This window comes from Gossypium hirsutum, chromosome A04, assembly GCF_007990345.1.
Source record: "Gossypium hirsutum isolate 1008001.06 chromosome A04, Gossypium_hirsutum_v2.1, whole genome shotgun sequence".
Classification (NCBI taxonomy): domain Eukaryota; kingdom Viridiplantae; phylum Streptophyta; class Magnoliopsida; order Malvales; family Malvaceae; genus Gossypium; species Gossypium hirsutum.
Genome location: NC_053427.1, coordinates 5,834,111 through 5,853,374, shown reverse-complemented (window position 1 = coordinate 5,853,374; position 19,264 = coordinate 5,834,111). Strand labels below are relative to the sequence as shown.

At 34.4% G+C, this 19,264-nt stretch overlaps 1 protein-coding gene and 1 long non-coding RNA gene across 5 annotated transcripts in view; one reads left to right on the top strand and one right to left on the bottom strand.

Annotated features, from left to right (window-relative positions):
- LOC107948637 (norbelladine synthase) overlaps positions 1–17,925 on the top strand; it is a 67,428-nt gene extending 49,503 nt beyond the window's left edge. Inside the window, exons 1-2 of one of the 2 annotated variants that reach the window (XM_016883260.2) lie at positions 16,528–17,098; positions 17,481–17,925. In XM_016883260.2, coding sequence (XP_016738749.1) covers positions 16,852–17,098; positions 17,481–17,752 — 519 coding nt within the window. In that variant the 5' untranslated portion in view covers positions 16,528–16,851 and the 3' untranslated portion in view covers positions 17,753–17,925. Of the gene's footprint in view, positions 1–16,527; positions 17,099–17,480 lie in introns of those variants that run through there. The other variant, XM_041110804.1, reaches the window with a different exon arrangement.
- LOC107948636 (uncharacterized) lies at positions 11,700–15,466 on the bottom strand. Of its 3 annotated transcripts, none has more exons than XR_001697509.2 (3): positions 15,159–15,465; positions 14,087–14,974; positions 11,700–13,977 (listed from the first exon to the last, which is right to left on the bottom strand). It is a non-coding gene; the product is annotated as an uncharacterized lncRNA (long non-coding RNA). The 3 variants fall into 3 exon arrangements; XR_001697510.2 differs by having other exon boundaries at positions 11,700–14,451; positions 14,546–14,974; positions 15,159–15,464; XR_001697508.2 differs by having other exon boundaries at positions 11,700–14,974; positions 15,159–15,466.
- Positions 17,926–19,264: the final 1,339 nt, after the last annotated feature.

Sequence of the window (19,264 nt, the reverse complement as noted above, 5' to 3'; positions counted from 1 at the left end):
TAGAATTATTGTTTTACCCTCGATTTACAGAATTATCGTTTTACCCTCAATTGTGAAATTACTGAAATACCCATGAAAGGTAGAATTACTGAAATAACCTTGTAGGGTAGAATTACCGAAATACCCCTGTATGGTAGAATTACCAAAATACCCTTGTAGGCTAGAATTACCAAAATACCCCTGGAGGGTAAAATTACCGAGATACTCTTGTGGGGTAAAATTACCATTTTACCCCTAGGGTGTTAAATAACTATTTTACCCTTGTGGGCAAGTGACTGACTTGGAATGTGTGGTTGACGGATTTGATTGTGAATATATGTTGGTGATATGAATGACTTGACTGTGATTGTTTGATTCAAATATGGGCATGACATTCTACATACATGACATGTTGCATGGGTTGGGTTTTATAAATGGAGGAAGTGCTAAAAGGGCTATGCCCCAATTTACCGAAAAGGGCTTTGCCCCAGTTTATCAAAAAGGGCTGTGCCCTAGTTATTAAAAGAGGCCAGGTCTCCAGTTATATGATAAAGTAGCTATATTGCCAGTGGAGCGTTTGGTTGGGTGGGTTGAGTTATTCCCCCACATTGAGAGCTTGGTTGGTACGGGTGGCGAGTAGCGGATGGTGGGTTGAGTTGTCTCCCCAAATGGGCTTGCATACATTCATTGGTATTTCATGTGATATTGAAATGAGCCTATGGGCCATACCGTTTACAGTAAAGGCTTCGGCCCAGTGATATGATTTATGAAAAGGCTCCAGCCCAATAACCGTTAAACGAAAGGCTTCGGCCCAGTATATGTCAAGACTGAATAGGGCTTTGGCCCAGATTGTACTGATATTGTGTTATTCACTGTTTGTTTGTTATTGGGATTACACACTGATTTTTCGTAAACTGACCCCATTTCTAACTGTGCAGGTAATCCCTAAGCTTAGATGGTTTGGAGCTGCGAGAGACTCGGAGATGGCCACACTACTGTTTCTGTTTCTTTTAATTGCAATTAGATTTCGTTTTGGGTTTTTAATTTATGTAATAAGGTCGTTTGTGGGTTTTAAGTTTTAATTTGGATTGTGATTTCTTATACTAAACTGCTAGTCTAGGAAAAACTCGAGATTTAAAAATGGCATGATTTTTCTAAGGAACACGAGTATCCAACAAAAAAGTTTTCAAAATGCTTCCGCGATTTTAAATGAGGTAATATACCAAAGGCAAACAAATTGTTAAATGTTTTGATGAGAACTTTAGTTTAATAATAATAAAGGAATTTAGATTCACTAATAGATTTTCACCGGAAAGATCAAATTTGAAAAATGGTTTGATGTGACGCACCAGATTCGGCCATAATGTCTAGGTCGGGTTTAGGGTGTTACATTTAATGGTATCAGAGCTAGGTTACAAAACTCGACTGTGGTATGGGTAGTAGAAAATTATTGTTTTTTTCCTTTTTTTTCTGTTTTTTCGAAATTGGGGTTTGAAAAAGGTTTTTCTAAAATTTTGTTTTGAAATTTATTAACAAAACTTGACTTGTTTCTGAAAAGATGTTACTGGAAGTGTGACACACCGAGTCTCCAGCACCAAATCTATAAGTTCTCTAACTCTGTTTACTATTATAGATTGAAAAACTATATTAAGAAACTACTATATATAGTAGCACAATACTGGAACTCTCTAGTTAGAGTAAACTGTAACACTTGAATTTAGATTTAGTATTTATTTGGTGTGTGTTCTGGAAATGTAGATATTGTTTGCATGAGAAATCTATCCGCTCCAATAGATAAATGTTTTGGGTGTATGTTAGTAATATTAGTATCAGAGTGCACAGCGGAAGTGTGATGGTGTAGTCTGAGAGTGGGAAACTTCGAGGACGAAATTTCTTTAAGGGGGTAGAATTGTAACACCCCGAATTTGGGCCTAGAAGTATTGAGCCTTGAGTGTGGGTCCGTAAGGAGGTTGTATATACGTATTTAATTGTGCAATGAAATGACACAATTAAATGTTTACTTTAGTGGTTAATGGCTTTGAGAAGTGTTGGAGAAATCTTGGGTTCAAACCTGGGCTTTAGCAAAAATTTTGGTATTAAGTGAATAAAACCCTGGTTGGATGATGGCCTTTTAAATTATTGTGTTAAATAAATGACACAAGGAAGCATGTAGTCAAGTGGTTGTGGCGTCATTAAGGTTGCAAGGGAGCCTGGGTTCAAGTCTTGGCTCTTACAATTTATTCTGGTTTTTTTAAGGAAAGCTGGACTTTGGCCTTTAGACCTTATAATTAATTGGGGATAAAATATGACACAAAAAGAGCTTGTGGTGAAGTGGCAAGGTGGCATCATAGAGTTGGCAAGGAGGTCTAGGGTTCGAAACTCATGGCAATCAAAACGCATTTATTTTGCTAATAGGGGGCGGTAAGAGTTGGTGTTGAATTTAAACTCTGATGTTGGAGGGATCCCACATCGGGAAGCTAACGTAAGAGTGGATGCGAAGCTGGCTTTAAATAGAGAGAACCACGAGGAGAGTAAAGGTACCTTTCTTGGCTGATCCCTTTCGCTTTATGGCGTGCTCGTTTGGGTTGGGCGTCAGCTAAGAATGCTTGGAGCGCGGATTAACTCTAGTCTCCTATAAGGTGTGTATTTCTCACTACTCTAGTTGTAGGATACCTACTTCAGGCCAAAATGGGCCATGTCGGCCCAATGGGCCTACGGGCCCAATTGGATAAGTTGTTTGATTGTATAGTAAATATTGGACTAGGCTAGGTGAATCTCATATCTGTGGCTAGATTTGGGTTAAAAGGGCCATACGAGCGTGTGGGCCCATGTGGCTAAGAATAGGCTTTAGGGCCATTTGTATTGTTATCCCTGTTTAGAATATTTTAGTTTACCAATTATTGAAATGCCCTCGACTTGTAAAATTACCAAAGTACCCTCGATTTAAAAAATTACCGTTTTACCCTAAATTTATAGAATTATCGTTTTACCCTCGATTTACAGAATTACCGTTTTACCCTCGATTTATAGAATTACTGTTTTATCCTCGATTTACAGAATTACCGTTTTCCCTCGATTTATAGAATTACCGTTTTACGCTCGATTTACAGAATTATCGTTTTACCCTCGATTTATAGAATTACAGTTTTACCCTCGATTGTGAAATTACTGAAATACCCTTGTAGGGTAGAATTACTAAAATACCCTTGTAGGGTAGAATTATCGAAATACCCCTGTAGGGTAGAATTACCAAAATACCTTTGTAGGGTAGAATTACCGAAATACCCTTGTAGGGTAGAATTACCGAGATACCCTTGTGGGGTTAAATTACCATTTTACCCCTAAAGTGTTAAATAACTGTTTTGCCCTTGTGGGCAAGTGACTGACTTGGAATGTGTGGTTGACGGATTTGATTGTGAATATATGTTGGTGATATGAATGACTTGACTGTGATTGTTTGATTCAAATATGGGCATGACATTCTGCATACATGACATGTTGCATGGGTTGGGTTTTGTAAATGGAGGAAGTGCTAAAAGGGCTATGCCCCAATTTACCGAAAAGGGCTTTGCCCCAGTTTATCAAAAAGGGTTGTGCCCCAGTTATTAAAAGAGGCTAGGTCTCCAGTTATATGATAAAGTAGCTATATTGCCAGTGGAGCGTTTGGTTGGGTGGGTTGAGTTATTCCCCCACATTGAGAGCTTGGTTGGTACGGGTGGAGAGTAGCGGATGGTGGGTTGAGTAGTCTCCCCAAATGGGCTTGCATACATTCATTGGTATTTCATGTGATATTGAAATGAGCCTATGGGCCATACCGTTTACAGTAAAGGCTTCGGCCCAGTGATATGATTTATGAAAAGGCTCCAGCCCAATAACTGTTAAACGAAAGGCTTCAGCCCAGTATATGTCGAGACTGAATAGGGCTTTGGCCCAGATTGTACTGATATTGTGTTATTCACTGTTTGTTTGTTATTGGGATTACACACTGATTTTCGTAAACTGACCCCGTTTCTAACTGTGCAGGTAATCCCTAAGCTTAGATGGTTTGGAGCTGCGAGAGACTCGGAGATGGCCACACTACTGTTTCTGTTTCTTTTAATCGCAATTAGATTTCGTTTTGGGTTTTTAATTTATGTAATAAGGTTGTTTGTGGGTTTTAAGTTTTAATTTGGATTGTGATTTCTTATACTAAACTGCTAGTATAAGAAAAACTCGAGATTTCAAAATGGCATGATTTTTCTAAGGAACACGAGTTTCCAACAACAAAGTTTTCAAAATACTTCCACGATTTTAAATGATGTAATATACCAAAGGCAAACAAATTGGTAAATGTTTTGATGAGAACTTTAGTTTAATAATAAAGGAATTTAGATTTAGCAATGGATTTTCACCGAAAAGATAAAATTTGAAAAATAGTTTGATGTGACGCACTAGATTCGGCCATAACGTCTAGGCCGGGTTTAGGGTGTTACATGCGTGCTTTCCCTTTCTCCCTAGCAGATTCTGTTAGGGAATGGTTATTTTATTTACCCATTAGATCTATTAAAACTTAGGCTAAACTTACTCATTTGTTTCTCAACAGGTTTTTTCCAGCATTGAGTGCAACTGAGTTAAGAAGGGAGATCGTTGAAATAAGGCAAAAAAGAAGCAGAGTCTTTTTACGACTATTGGGAGTGATTTAAGAAGTTGTGTGCGAACTGCCCACAACATGGTATAACAGAACAATCTCTTCTCAAATAATTTTATGAAGGCTTGAAACCCATAAGCCGTCAGTGGAGGAGCATTGGTCAACATGACTCCTCAACAAGCAAGAGACCTGATATCCACGATAGCTAAAAATACTCAGTAATTCCGAGCTAATCCTGAGCCCCCTAGAAGGATTGCCAGCTAAGTAATTCAACCTTAGAAGATAAAGTCGATAGACTTACTAATATTGTGAACTTTCTTGTTGCAAAAAAAGTAAAACCAACCCGATTATGCAGAATATGTGCTACACCTGAACATACAACTGATGCATGTCCTAGTTTGTATGCTGATATTATGGCTCATTTAGATGTTGTGGGAAATTTTCCTTGCCCACCACAAAGGCTATATAACCCCTACACTAATACCTACAACCCAAGATGGAGGGACCATCCCAACTTGAGTTATAAGGGCCAATATACGGTATAACTAGCCATACTAAAACTGGCTTCCACAGCAGCCACGAGATTCAGATAATTCTCTAGAAACTTTGGTCAATAAATTAGTAGCTAATATGCTTGATTTTCAACAAAAAACCAAGGCATCTATAAGAGAATTAGCCACACCAATTGAGAAAATAAATTTTTAAGGGAAGCTATCGTCACAAACAGAACCGAACCCGAGACAAAATGCGAATGTAGTGACGCTGCGAAGTGGAAAAAAGCTGGAACCAATTCTTGGCTGAAATCTTGGCAATGGTTCTGCCTAGGAAAAGCCCGAAAATGATGAACAGGTCCGAACGAAACCTCCATTGCCTAAAATTCAATCTCTGTTTCTAGGACGATTGAATCAATGTCAAAAATGTAAATAAGACAATGAGATCCTTGAAACATTTAGAAATGTCAAGATCAACATAATACTATTGGATGCTATCAGACAAATTCCATGTTATGCCAAATTCTTCAAAGAAATTTGCACCAACAAGTGAAAATTAACTGGTAATGAAAGGGTAAGCATTGGTGAGAATGTATCTGCAATATTACAATGGAAGATGCCAGCAAAATACAAAGATAGCGGCATGTTCACTATACCATGCAAAATAGGTCATTTAGGAATTAAAAAAGCTATGTGTGATTTAGGGGCCTCCATAAATGTAATGCCTTTTTCTATTTATGAATCACTTAACACGGGTTTTTTGATGAAAACAGGTGTTATAATTCAATTAGCAGACAAGTCTATTGTGCATCCCGAAGGAGTCCTTGAGGACGTATTAGTGAAAGTCAATGGACTTATCTTTCCTGCGGACTTTTAAGTGATAAAAATGGAAGAGGATAAAGCTCTTGGGTCTTCAAACATCTTGTTGGGGCAACATTTCCTTAGTACTAAAAATACTAAGATTGATGTGCTAGAGAGATCATGAAGTTTAATGTTTATGGCGCTATTAGTCACCCGACTAAAATCTTGGACATAAATAATGTCAGCATAATTGACTTATTAGTAGAAGAAACTTTTGATCATCTTATGGAGATAAATCTAAAATTATGTTTGATGATTTTGAATGTGTTAATGAATTATTGGCTCCTATGAATAGTAAACTTCTACCTTCTGTTGTACAGGCACCAGATCTAAAATTAAAACCACTTTTTGAGCATCTCAAGTGCGCATTTTTGAAGAATGATGAGACCATTGTCGACTTAAAAAGGATTAACCTCTTGACAGGCACACATAAGATTTTCTTGGAGGAAAATATGAAATCAAAGAAAGAGGCGTAAGGACAATTTAACCCAAATATGATGGATGTAATAAAAAAGGAGAATTTTCAAGCCCATTCAACTGGAACAAACCCAATACTAGTTGGGGCGACAAGCTAGCGACATTAAATAAGCACTTGTTGGGAGACAACCCAAATTTTTTAATTTTATTTTTTTCTAATTTTAATTTTATTATTTATTATTTCATTTCATTTTACTTTAATTTATTATTTATTACTTTATTTTTTATATTAATAAATTTATCTTCTTCTGTATAGGTAAACTGCAATGAAAATAGGGAGAAAAATTAGAAAAATAAAAAATTGGCATGCAAAGAGTCCTTATCCTATCCCTATTCCAACTAGAAATAGTGTGCCCCTACCCATGAATATCCAAAACCTACAGCCAAACATCCTATCCCTTCAGCCAAACATCCCTCTTATACACCCCCAAACCCTAAAACTTATTATATTTTACACTTAAACCCCCACCAGCCGCTGCACCCCCTTTCTACCACCTCCACCGTAGATTTCTTCAACACCATGGTGAAAACCCGAAGAAGAGCTGCCATCGAACCGTCCTTTACCGTCAATAGTCATCGTGTCGATTTTCGGCACCTCAACATGTCGACTTGGCCAACAAAACGTGTAATAGCCCGGTTTAGACCCTAGTCGGAACAATGGTTTTGGGACCACAAATCTGAGTCAAAAAATATTTTAATATTATTTTCAGTGTTTATTATGTAATGAATTAATATGTGAGAAATTTTCGTGATTTAATTTTGTCATTTGAGTGCCGATTTAGTAAAAAGGACTTAATCGCGTAAAATGTAAAAGTGACTAGATAATTGTGTGAGGGCCGAATTGATGTTGCCTTTATAACATAGGGTATTTAAGTTGCAATTTGCCCATGATATAATGTGATGGACGGTAAAGACAACCATTATATGGTTTTCTAATTATATTATAAAGGTTAAAAACGTAAAATGTTAAAAATGTTATTATAATAAAACATATAATAAAAGGCATCATGCATTCATCTTTATTTCATGATCGAAACTTGAGAAAAAAATAAAATAAATAAGCTTTAGGGTATTCAGCGCTTTGGGAGATTGATTCAAGGTTAGTTTTTGTTCGATTTTTGATAATTTTTACGTTTTTGAGATCGTTACAGTGTAATGTACAAAGCCCATGTCTCATTTTTTGAATTTGATGATGATTTTGTATTTTTCCATTGTTGAAAGCTTGTGATTTTTGTTGTTTGATATTGGAAAATAAAAGATATGTGATAGATTAACATGTTTTATATTTGAAGTTTTGATGAATTTGAATAATTACGGCTAATTTGTAAAAATAATAAATTGAGGGACTAAAATGTGAAATAAATGAAATTTATGGACTTGTATGAACACAAGTAACTTTCAGCCTAAGCATGGTATGTGCAAATTTTGCATGTTTTGTGTTTTGTGCAACTTGGACTAAATTGTAAAAAGTGTGAAATGTCAGGGGTAAAATGATAATTTTCTTATTTATGTGTTTTTGGACTAAATGAGTGTAAATATGTTTGAATGAGTTTAATTTGAATATGTTCAGATCAAGAACCAAATAAATCAGATTTGGATCAGGAGAAAAACCAAAGTTGTCGAATATCCATCCCGTCCTGATTACTATTGTCGGAGGTAAGTCTATAAGAAAATAAATGCTATAAATTTTGAATATATGTGAATGTGAAATTTTTTATTTGAATTTTATGAGTTTATATATAATAGTCGAATGTGTATATACTTGCGAACTATGTTTTCGAGTTCGATTCAATCAAGTTACGACGTCCGAAAGTCCCGTATGAACCTTAAGAATAGCTAGGATACATATGTCACGACATAAGATTCCGATATGTGATGTGCGAGTAAGACCACGTCTAGTACATTGGCATCGATATATGTGGTTACATGTAAGACTATGTCTGGGACATCAGCATCGTATTTATTTCGTGTAAGACTCTGTCTGAGACAGTGGCATTGATATGTGATAGCATGTAAGACCACGTCTGAGACGTTGGCATTGTACAATATGTGTAATTATCCAGTATCCTATTCAATTCCGAATGGTTCAACGGGCAATGATAAGTTGTGATTGAAGGTTTATAATAGACTAAAGTGATCAGGTATGTAATAGCTTATTACCTATTCAGAATAAGGTAAGTTAGTTATTTAATATGGGATGCAATTTACTACATGATGCTAATGTAAATGTAAGTGTATTTGTGAAGTATATTCGGGTACATGATAAGTATAAGTATGAGATATTAAAGTTCGATTCAAGAATATATGTTTATGAGTGTGTATATATTTGATTATAGAATGGTACTATGGTTTTAAAATTGAATGTTACCTTGATAATAGATATATTACATTCGACCAAAGGTTATGTATAGTGATGTTATATTTGTGACCTATATGCAAACATATATAAATGATTAAGTACGGCCTTAAGAATATAAAATAAGAATATTTATGGAATGACCCATGAATATATGTATATGAGTTTATGTATATTCAGTTAAATAATGACATTATGGCTTTGAGTTTGAATGATATTTTGATATTGGATGTATGCATATTTGGCAAAATGAAAGTATATGTGTTATATGAAACTGTAAGTTTGAAATTAAAAGTGATTATGATAGTATGAATTGGTTTGGTAATTGAATTAATATTGTTATTGAGTTATTTATTTGCTTATGGCTTACTAAGCTTTTAAAGCTTACTCTGAGTATTTTTCCTATGTTTATAGAGTTTCGATGACTTGCTCAGGTTGGAAGTCGTAGGAGACCTCATCACATTATCCAATTTTCGCTTCAGTAAATGAATGTTTTGAGATTTGGTTATGTGGCATGTATAGGCTTGTTTTGATATATTGGGTTTTGAAATTTGTATATATATATAGCCATGCGAAAATGGCTTGATTAAAATGTTAATATTGTGTGCATTTGGTCAAGTCTTAAGGTTATTATGGAAGTATGCTTTATGGTATATATATATGTGTGTGGTACTTGGTTATATGGTTCGGTATTAAGAAATGTTAATGAGGATGAATAATTAGACATGAAAGTAGTTCATTTTGGAAAGTATAAAAAGTGTTATGTTTTAGCTTGATAATAAGGTAAAGTGATATATATATTTGATTGAATTTTGGTTATGTTGATTTGTTAGTTTAAAATGTGGGTGATGGAAATGTTATGACTTATTGAGGTTGAAATTAATGTCCGAATAGTTGTTTATTTCAATGGTTAGATATACAGGTTTAAACATGAAAATTTTGTATGCTAAAACAAAAAAAATAAAAAAAATGGATAAGTTTGAATTATTATTTAGGCTCAAATTGATCAATTTTGCTATAGTGAAAGGGGTATTATTTTTAGGTTGATTTGCTAGTCGTATAGATGGAAAATGAATTAATTGTGTATATATAAATTTTAATATGCTGTATAGCATATGAAATTTGATAGGTTTGGTCTGGAAATTGAGTTTATAATTAGATATTAAGGTTATGGCAAAAATGCGCATGAAATTATAATGTTCAAAAGCTATACTCGTTCATTTAGTAGTATTTGATATTGATACATACTTAAATGCCCAAAAAATGATATGAATGATATTTAGCATATGAAATGGATATGTACAAAGGGATAGTGTGAGATATGCACTTGTATATGTAATGAAATATGCTTAATCATAATTTATGTATGTGAATACTATTAAAGTGGTGATCATATGGTTCAAAATTTGTAATTATGAAACATATACAATTTGGTTTTGATATTTGATGGCTTGGTTTCAAATTTCTGAACAACCAAATGGTATGGAAATGGTTAAATATTAAAGCATAGTTTGTATAAGAAAATGTTCGATAAAGCATGATTGTGTGATTGAATATGTGATTCAAATATATGAATTTGACTTGAATGAATAAGAGGTTGGTTATTATTAAATTATATTACAAGGTGCATAATTTGTAAAGATTGTCTGTTCTGAATTTTGATTTGATCTGTAATTCTTCATAAACCTAATCTGGCGATGGATACAATTTAGGGGTGTTACAAAACGCCCTCCACATCCTCCTCTCTGCCGTACGACCTATCCACATCATCTTCTTCTTTTTCGCCACACGCGCCGACCACGTCATCTTTTTTTTTCTCCGTTGCGCGCGCAGACCATGCCGTCCCCCTCCTCTTTTTTTACTACGCGCAACAGTCGCGCCCTCTTTGTCCCCACCATGCGTCAAGGCTGACCACTCTCCCTATCATCTATATACTGGCCACGCACCATCACCCTCTTCTCCTCTACATGTGAAACTGCCTCTTCTCTACCTTCCACCACCAGTTGCTTCACACGCCCCGATGCTACCACAATGTTCGGCTCCGAAAACGTCGTGACGCCGGCCTCATCGATGGCCATCACGCCTTTCGGCCCAACCAATGCCATCAACTGCTGCTCTCTCCTCCAACTCTGACCCCGACAATCCCGAACAGTCCACTCACGCCGGCGCCTCTGATAATCCCAACGAGCAACGCCCAATACCTACCCGTGGCTGAACCTACCAATCTCGCATCAATATCCTACCGCCGGAGTGCCGTTTACACAGTAATCTAATGTTTACTTCTGCTACCGATCGAGACAGGTATGATCATCTACGACATAAACAGATAGTTCCTTGCAAATGCTTATCAATATCTGTTTTGGCTACTTTCAATATTGAAACTATTGTTACAGATTATTTTTGCAATATTGGTTCAGTTGGAAATTTTGATATCACTCACTGTGCTTACTACAAATTGGTTTTGGAATTTTATTCCACCTTTCATTTTCAGTGGCATGAACACATTTCATTGGACACACCGAGCATTATAAAATTTCAGTTGCTTGGCACCACGTATAGTTTATCCATCATTGATTTTAATATTGCATTAGCTTTTGTATCAGAGGAATATACTATGTCCACCTATTATGAGAATAGCCTGTGTACTTTTCCTGTAGACTTTAAGGCTATCGATGCCTTTGCTTTATTAACAGATAATGTCGAAACCATGTATAGCCTTAAAACATCAAAAGATTTGTGGTTTCGTAACCCTACTTTGTGTTACATGCATCATTACTTGGCTTATAATTTTTCAGGCCGACGAGATGATCCTGCTACTGTCTCGAAATGGAATTATTCTTATTATGGTGTATATACACCGATCGTCCAGTAAATTTGGGCTATTAGTATGCGCTTCAATTTGAACATGTTATAAATGTAAAACGTTTTCTAATTTTAGGCTCTTTTATTACACAACTGTTATTTTTTTTACATGGATCTAATGCTCCTATTTCAGACTTACATGTTGCTTGCCAAGTCGATCCATTAGATGCTCACTGCCTCGACTCGATTGGATTACTTCTTAGTAGCCCTTCTTCATTTCATTTTGTCCCTCCAGGTGTCCGCTCTTCGCAAGCTGAACGAATCTTTCGACAACAAAATCAACACGACGTACCCAATCAAGAACGACCTCCCATGACTATCGAGCAATGTTTAGAGCACATCGAGGCACTACTCGACACCCTTGGCCAGCAGATGGCTGATCTTATTGCTGCTTTGCGTGAATGACAGTAACTATATGGGGAGTTCTTCTGAACTTTTCTTCTTCCACCTATTTATTTATTTTATTCCACATTGAGGACAATGTGTTTTAAGTAGAAGGAGGCATTCCTCATTATTTCTGTCATTTTATATGTTGTTTTTGTTATTGTTGCCCATATTTATTTTTTACAATATTCTGCCTCTTTTCATACTCAATAATTTGACCATTACTCGCCCACTATTTGAGCTACATGCATGATTCTTGTCTACTGAGTTAGTTATGATTTTACTTGTTTGATTTTATCTCCACTGTTTTATTTCTTTTAGGCTAAATAATTATGATTAATAGAGTTAACCCTATCTTGCTTATAGTAAAATCGATCAAGTCTAAATGTAAAGAGGACAGTTAGTGAAAATTGCATGCTGAATTTTTGTTCATGACTATTAAGTAGTTGCCGAAACTTATTTTTTACACTTGATTGTTTTTCCTAGTCCTCCAAATTAAAATTTTGTTTCATTATAATAAATTGTGATGCTTCCGTGGTTATGAATACAGCTTAAAACGTGACTGACTAAGTAACCAAGGTAGGGCGCTTGGGTTGTCATCCTATTTCGCGTCAAAAGGTTGTGTGACGTGTTAGGTAACTCTGCTAATCAGAATTAAATAAATTTTATTAAGAACATGTTGTACTAAGTAACCGAGGTAGGGTGCTTCGCTTAACCGAGGTAGAGTGCTTCGCTGTCATCCCTCTTCACGTCAAAAGGTTTGATATGTTCTTAAAAAAAATAATGAATTAGGAGTATGTTGGGCTGAGTAACCGGGGAGTGATGCTTGGCTGTCATCTCTCTTCGCATCAAAAAGTTCGATGTATTTTTAAGCAATAATAAATAATATTAGAAAATGAAAAAAAAAAGAAATAATAAAATTGCATTTGGAGACTAAAAGTGGAAACAAATAAAGTGTCTTGGTAAGTTTAGTAAATTACCTAATTTTCATGAAATAATCCAAGTCGGTTTTAATTTTTGTGTGTATTAATTGAAATATTTTTTCAGTTTTACTTAAAGCAAGCTAAAGGTTCTCTTTTTTTTTTTCATTTGCATTATACCTACATTTTATAAAACTTTGGAGTGGTATTTCAATCATGGCAAAAGTTCTAATTTTCACAGTAGATAGGAACCATACTTGAAGGCAAGCATGGGCAAAGTAGGAGGGATTTGATAATACTCTAGAACGATATATTTTTATGTATTAATTACATATTTATTTTGAGTATGATCCTACTAATTTGAGCTATTTATGATTTTTATCTTGTAGAGACTAAATTGAAGGCAAAAAAGAAATTTTGAGGCAAAAAGCGTGAATTTAAAAATAAAATAGGCCAACATGTGAAATAGGAAAGTGGTGCCAGAAATGCAAAGTATGGAAGACTTAGAGGGTGAAAGTGCAAAGAAGTGATTTTATAAAAACAAGACTCTATTTAATTTTTAATTATATTAGGATAATTATTAAAGATTATTATTTAGATTTACTTTTAGCATTTATCTTTATTTATCTTTAATTATCTTTATTTATTTGTATTTATCTTTTAGAATTTAATTAGGAATAGACTAGGTTTCTAGGGGAATGGGGATTCATTGATGCTATTGGAATAAACTGTGCGAACTAAAGAGGATAGAGGAATGGGGTTTAGGAGTTTATCTAAGTTTAATTTGGCCTTTCTTGCAAAACAAAAGCTAGCGTTTAATAAATTACCTAAATTCGTTATTAGCTAGAACTTTGAAATAGAAATATTTCCCTAATGCTGAGTTCATGAATTCAAAGTTAGGTAATTACCCTTCTTATACTTGGAGAAGTGTATAGGCGATGAAGAAACTATTGAATGATGGAATGGCTTGAAGAGTGGGTAGCAGTAATTGTATATCCATCTAGCAGGATGTTTGTATCCCTGGGTTTAAAGATCAAAAAATCCAGGAGTCAATTAGATATCACAATATAGTTAAGGTGGTTGAATTGATTGAATCTAATCTAAGACAGTGGAAGGAAGACCTTGTTACCTTTTTATTTACAAGGGAAAACACAGAAGCTATCTTACAAATTCCTCTAGCGAGACATTTGAGAAATGATCGTAGAGTATGGAGTGGGGAGCCAACGGGAAAGTATACGATGAAGAGCGACATAAGGCTATTGAAAGATACATTTGGCCTAGATGTCGATACTATTGACATTATAAACAAAGCTGTCCTAAAAAGCCTATGGCAAACAAACTTGTCAACGAAAATCAAAATTACAAATTTGAGGGTTTACAAAAATTATATTCCGACTTTTAGCAACTTGAAATTTAGATGGGTGTGCAACTCAGATGTGTTTCAAAGGTTTAAAAGTGTAGTAGAGATGTTGGAACATGCGTTTAGAGATTTCCCTGTAATTAAAGTAGTTTGGGGTGAGCTAGAAGTTCTAAGAAGTCAGGGGGTAATGGGAGAAAGTTTTCAGCAGTGGATAGGGGAAGTACTTACCAGAAGCTCGTTCCATCAAAGAAAGCTTATCTTCTATAACATTTGGGCCATATGGACGGGACAGAATAAGGCCTCGCATAAGGGATTTCATCAAATAACATTAGAAACTATACAGTTTACTAAGGCATATCTTAACAACTAAGATAGGGTAAACAATAAAATACCTAAGCGAAAGATAAAGGAGCGATGGAGACTGTTGGACTTATTTGAGGTTAAAATAAACTTTGACACCACTTTTGAGAAATAGTCAAACATATTTGGTATAGGTATTGTCAGTCGGGATTTAAAGGGGGTTATTTTGGGGTCAAAGACAATGGTCAATATGCTCGCTCTAACCTTGTTTGCAGTTGATCAGGCGTTGGCTTGTCTGCAGGCAGTTCAGAAAGGGCTGGATCTTGGATATTGGCAGGTAGTGATCGAGGGCGATGCCTTCAGTGTCATCAGAAAGATCCAAAGCGTAAAAGAAGACAGATCAGAAATAAGCCCGTATATTACAAATATAAAATCTTTAAGAAAAAGGTTTATTAAATGCTTTAAGAAAATATCAAGAAATGGAAATGGAGTTGCACATGTGGTGGCTAGGGAGGGTTTGAACTGAAAGGAGACAGCCTACCTGGAAGGAAGAGTATCGAAATCAGCAGTAGCGGCGGAGGATGATAGAAGGAAGGATCTGCCATAGAATTGTTGAAGGTTCAAGACTTTTTTTAGAAGATGAAATGTGTGCAATGAGGAGTCTTGGGATTCTGATTGTTTGCTTGATTACCTAAGGGAGAGGAAGAGATTCGTTTCGGACTAAGCTAAGCATTGGGGATATCTAAAGAGGGGCTTAGCTGGCATTTATTTTTGTTGTTGTTTGTTTTGGTCTTTATAGATGTTGTTTTCTTTTTGGGTTTGTTATTTTTTTTAGGATGGTTTGGTTGCTTTAATTTGTTTTTCAAGCATGTGTTTGAACAGATAGTTAAGCCCCAATTATAATGAAAGTCCTAGAGTATTTTCAAAAAAAAAAACTATCTAATATATTGCACGAGTATGCAAACAAGAGGTGTTCATGGGCTGGGCTACCTGGCCCGACCTAAACTTCAGCTCAAAATGTGGGAGGGTTTGGACAAAAATATAAGCCCGAAAAATGGGCTTGGACAAAGAATAAGGCCTGTTTAAAAAATGGGCCCGGCCTCAGGTAAGATATTTTTAGCCCGAGCCCGGGCCAGCCCGAATTCACTAAAGAACAAAAAAATTTGCATTTTTTTTTATTTTTGAATGTTATTTTCTTGTTGTTTTCTCACTATTTACTACTATTTTGTTGTTATTGTTTGGATATTGTATAAAACTTATTTTATTGTTAATTTTGTTATTATTTTAAAGGCATTTGTTAATTTTTTTTATTATTTTAGAGGCATTTGCTTGTTAAGTTACATCTATCTTAGTATTATTTAAGTCTACATATTTTTTAAAATTTATTTTTAATTTGTTGAAAAATATTTATTTTGATGTTTTTAGTATTTTTAATGTATTATATATATTTAAAAATAATATAAAAATTAATACGGGCGGGCCAGGCCGGGCCCGAGTTTAGTATTTTTATCCCGGTCGGGCTTGGGCAAAATTTTAGACCCATTTTTTGGATCCAACCCGGTCCGAACTCAATAAATAAGCATGATTTTTTAGTTGAGCCTGACCCGGCCCGGCCCGGCCCGGCCCATCCCATAAACACCTCTAATGCAAACATTGAATATTAGATTAGTTAATTGAATTCTAGATTATTCGATAGTTGAGTTTGTCAATACATGTAGCATTTTTATCAATGATGCTGCTAGATGGACACATCGACTGATCATCCTTAATCACCTTTGAAAAATCCTCCTCAAACAACCACGAGTTCTCGATCCTAAAGTGCTTGACTCAACGAACCGGGAAAGAAAAATCAGCAAGTATTAACGAAAAGGAAAAGATTTAACTGGCCAGTATTAACGAAAGCTCTATCCAAACATTCCATAACAAACGCATCGGGGCCCCACCCTGTCACCCTAGTAAAGCCAAAACCAGTATGAAGAATTTCAGTAAGACTGCAATACGCAATACAAGGTTTATAGATTAGATAGTTTTAAAAGACAAGAAACGTTATTCAATCCTTGATTTATTGGTAGCCATATATTATAGATTTATAGATTAGATATTTTTAAATATATCATTCAGTGAACGTATTAACCTATTTCTATGCTCTATATAGACCCTGAAAATTGCAGAAATAGAGAAACCAGAGAATCATTCCAAGGTTTAAAGCTAGCAAAATTCCAAAGACAAAAAAAATGCTGAAGCAATTCTCATTGGTTTTCTTTGTTTTGTTTGCTTGCTACGTTGGGGTTAATTCTCGGGAATTGAAGCATATTACGAAGGAGCTTGAAGTGAATGCGCCTGCATGTGAAGCTTGGGAACTTTATAGGAACCTTGGCCTCATAAATCTTGTTGTTCGTAAGCTTCCAAATGTCCAAAACACTCAGGTTTTGGAGGGTGATGGTGGGGTCGGAACTGTTGTCAAAACCACTTTCGTTCCAGGTACTTAAACCCCTATAAAATACCCTTTTAACATCATGTTTTTTAATAGTTTGAGGTCATGGAATTTTTTATCAGAGGAAAGAGAATGATGAGATTTGAATTTGTGATATTTAAATGCCGGACAAAAACTTTAACAATTGTTCTAAACAAATCTTGACCACAAGGATACTGTTTAAAACCAAGCTTTTCTTTTATCAATATTCTTCTTGTTTTTTCTTGTGCTTGAGCTGATTTTAAATACTCTATAAAATCAAGTTTTTCTTTGATCAACACTCTCATTTTTATTACTTTGAGATCATAAATACCCTTTGAAATTCAATTTTGCCTTTGATCAATACTCTTTGTTTTCGAATGGTTTGGGCTAATGTTGAAGATGAAGCAGGGAATTCAAGTTATACTGAGGAATTCACTGTGATTGATGACCAAAAAAGGGTGAAAGCGGCAAAAGGCTTGGAAGGTGATTGTCTAGCATTTGGTTGCTCAGTTCTAATCGTTGAATTTGATATAATAGAGAAATCCCAAAACTCATGCATCATAAAATCTATCGTTTCATATGCTATCAAGAAAGAATTTGAAGCTAAAGATCCAAAGCCTACCGTCCAAATAGAAGCTATTACACAAGCTTCCAAGGAGTATCTCGAGAGAAACAATTAATGATTCTTAAATAAGTGTGTTTAAGTAGCTAGAAGCTGCATTCACAAAGAAAAAAGCTAGAAGCTACCGTCAATAAACTGCCCTTTTGGGGCACAAATTTGATAAAATCGATTATAACCTTTGTACTTATCATAGTTATTTATCCTTTTATAATAAATTGATATAATGAATCACTTGATTACTAATGAAATAATTAAATAAATGTCACAATTTGAAAATTAAGAAAGCACCTCTTTAATTTATAAACACTTCTTATTGGAGTAAAAAAAAATTTACCAACATATGCAGATATTTACACTTTCAAGAGAGTTTAGGGTGTGCTTAGTCGGGTGAAAAAATAAAGAGGTAGGAGAAAAGTGAAAAAGTAGATGAAAAATAAATTTTGAGCGTGTTTGATTGAGAAGAAAAGTGAGAGGAAAAAAAAGGAGAAATAACTATTTTTCATCTTAATGCATAAAAATCAATATTTTTAAATTAGAAAGATGAGAAGAAAAAAAATAAGAAAGATGTATGTTAGTTCAAAATTATACATTTCATTTCATTTTTCAACTATACCAAGAAATGTATGAAAAGAAAATTTTCTTTCCATTTTCTATCTCTCATGCCAGCACAACTAATAAAAAAAAACTCGAGAAGCAAGCCATTGGACGAGAAGGAGTTCATTTGTACTCATGACCAAGATTTAATTCATAAGTTTACTTGTGTGGTAGTGTAGTGTGTGCGTGCGTGCGAGTCTGAAACTATATTGTATAATAAAAATTAGAAAAATGTTACCTAATAGTCAATAAGAAGAATGCATTATTTTGGGAATTCTAACAATTTGTTTAATTGATACAAATTGAGATCTCGATCTTACAAATATTTCGATTTCAGTAAATAAAGATATAGCTTCAATTCGATTAATTCTTACTAAATTAGTAGTCGAAATTTGTGAGCATCATTCTAGCTATATACGAAATCCTTGATTAATAATAAAATAAATAAATTGTTTTTCGAAACTATATAGATCTATGGAATCGGTTACTATGACTATTAAATTAACTTTTAGAATTATATTAATAATATAATTCTAATCTTAAATCTAAAAATATAATCTTAGATTTATGGGTATATAATTTTAATATTTAGGATTTAAGATTTAGAGGTTTACAGTAATGGTTAAAATTTATCTGGTACTATAATGTATGTAAAATTTTGAATTCATCAAATATTTTGACTATCGATTTAAAATGCTGTCTATATTTCTATAAATAGTAAAAAATATTTTTTTTCAAATTTGACACATAAATGAAACATAAAATATGACGATTATATTATTAAAATAAAATATTAATGGTAAAAAAAATATAAAAATATCTAAAACCACCTATAGAAGAGGATGCTCCTCTCTCTATATATGTGTATGGAATTAAGACAAATAGATTGCACATAAAACCAAACGAAGAAACTAAAATAAGAAATAGTACTGTGTTCCTATACTTTAAAAAATCCCCAAATGTGGTCTTAGTTGAA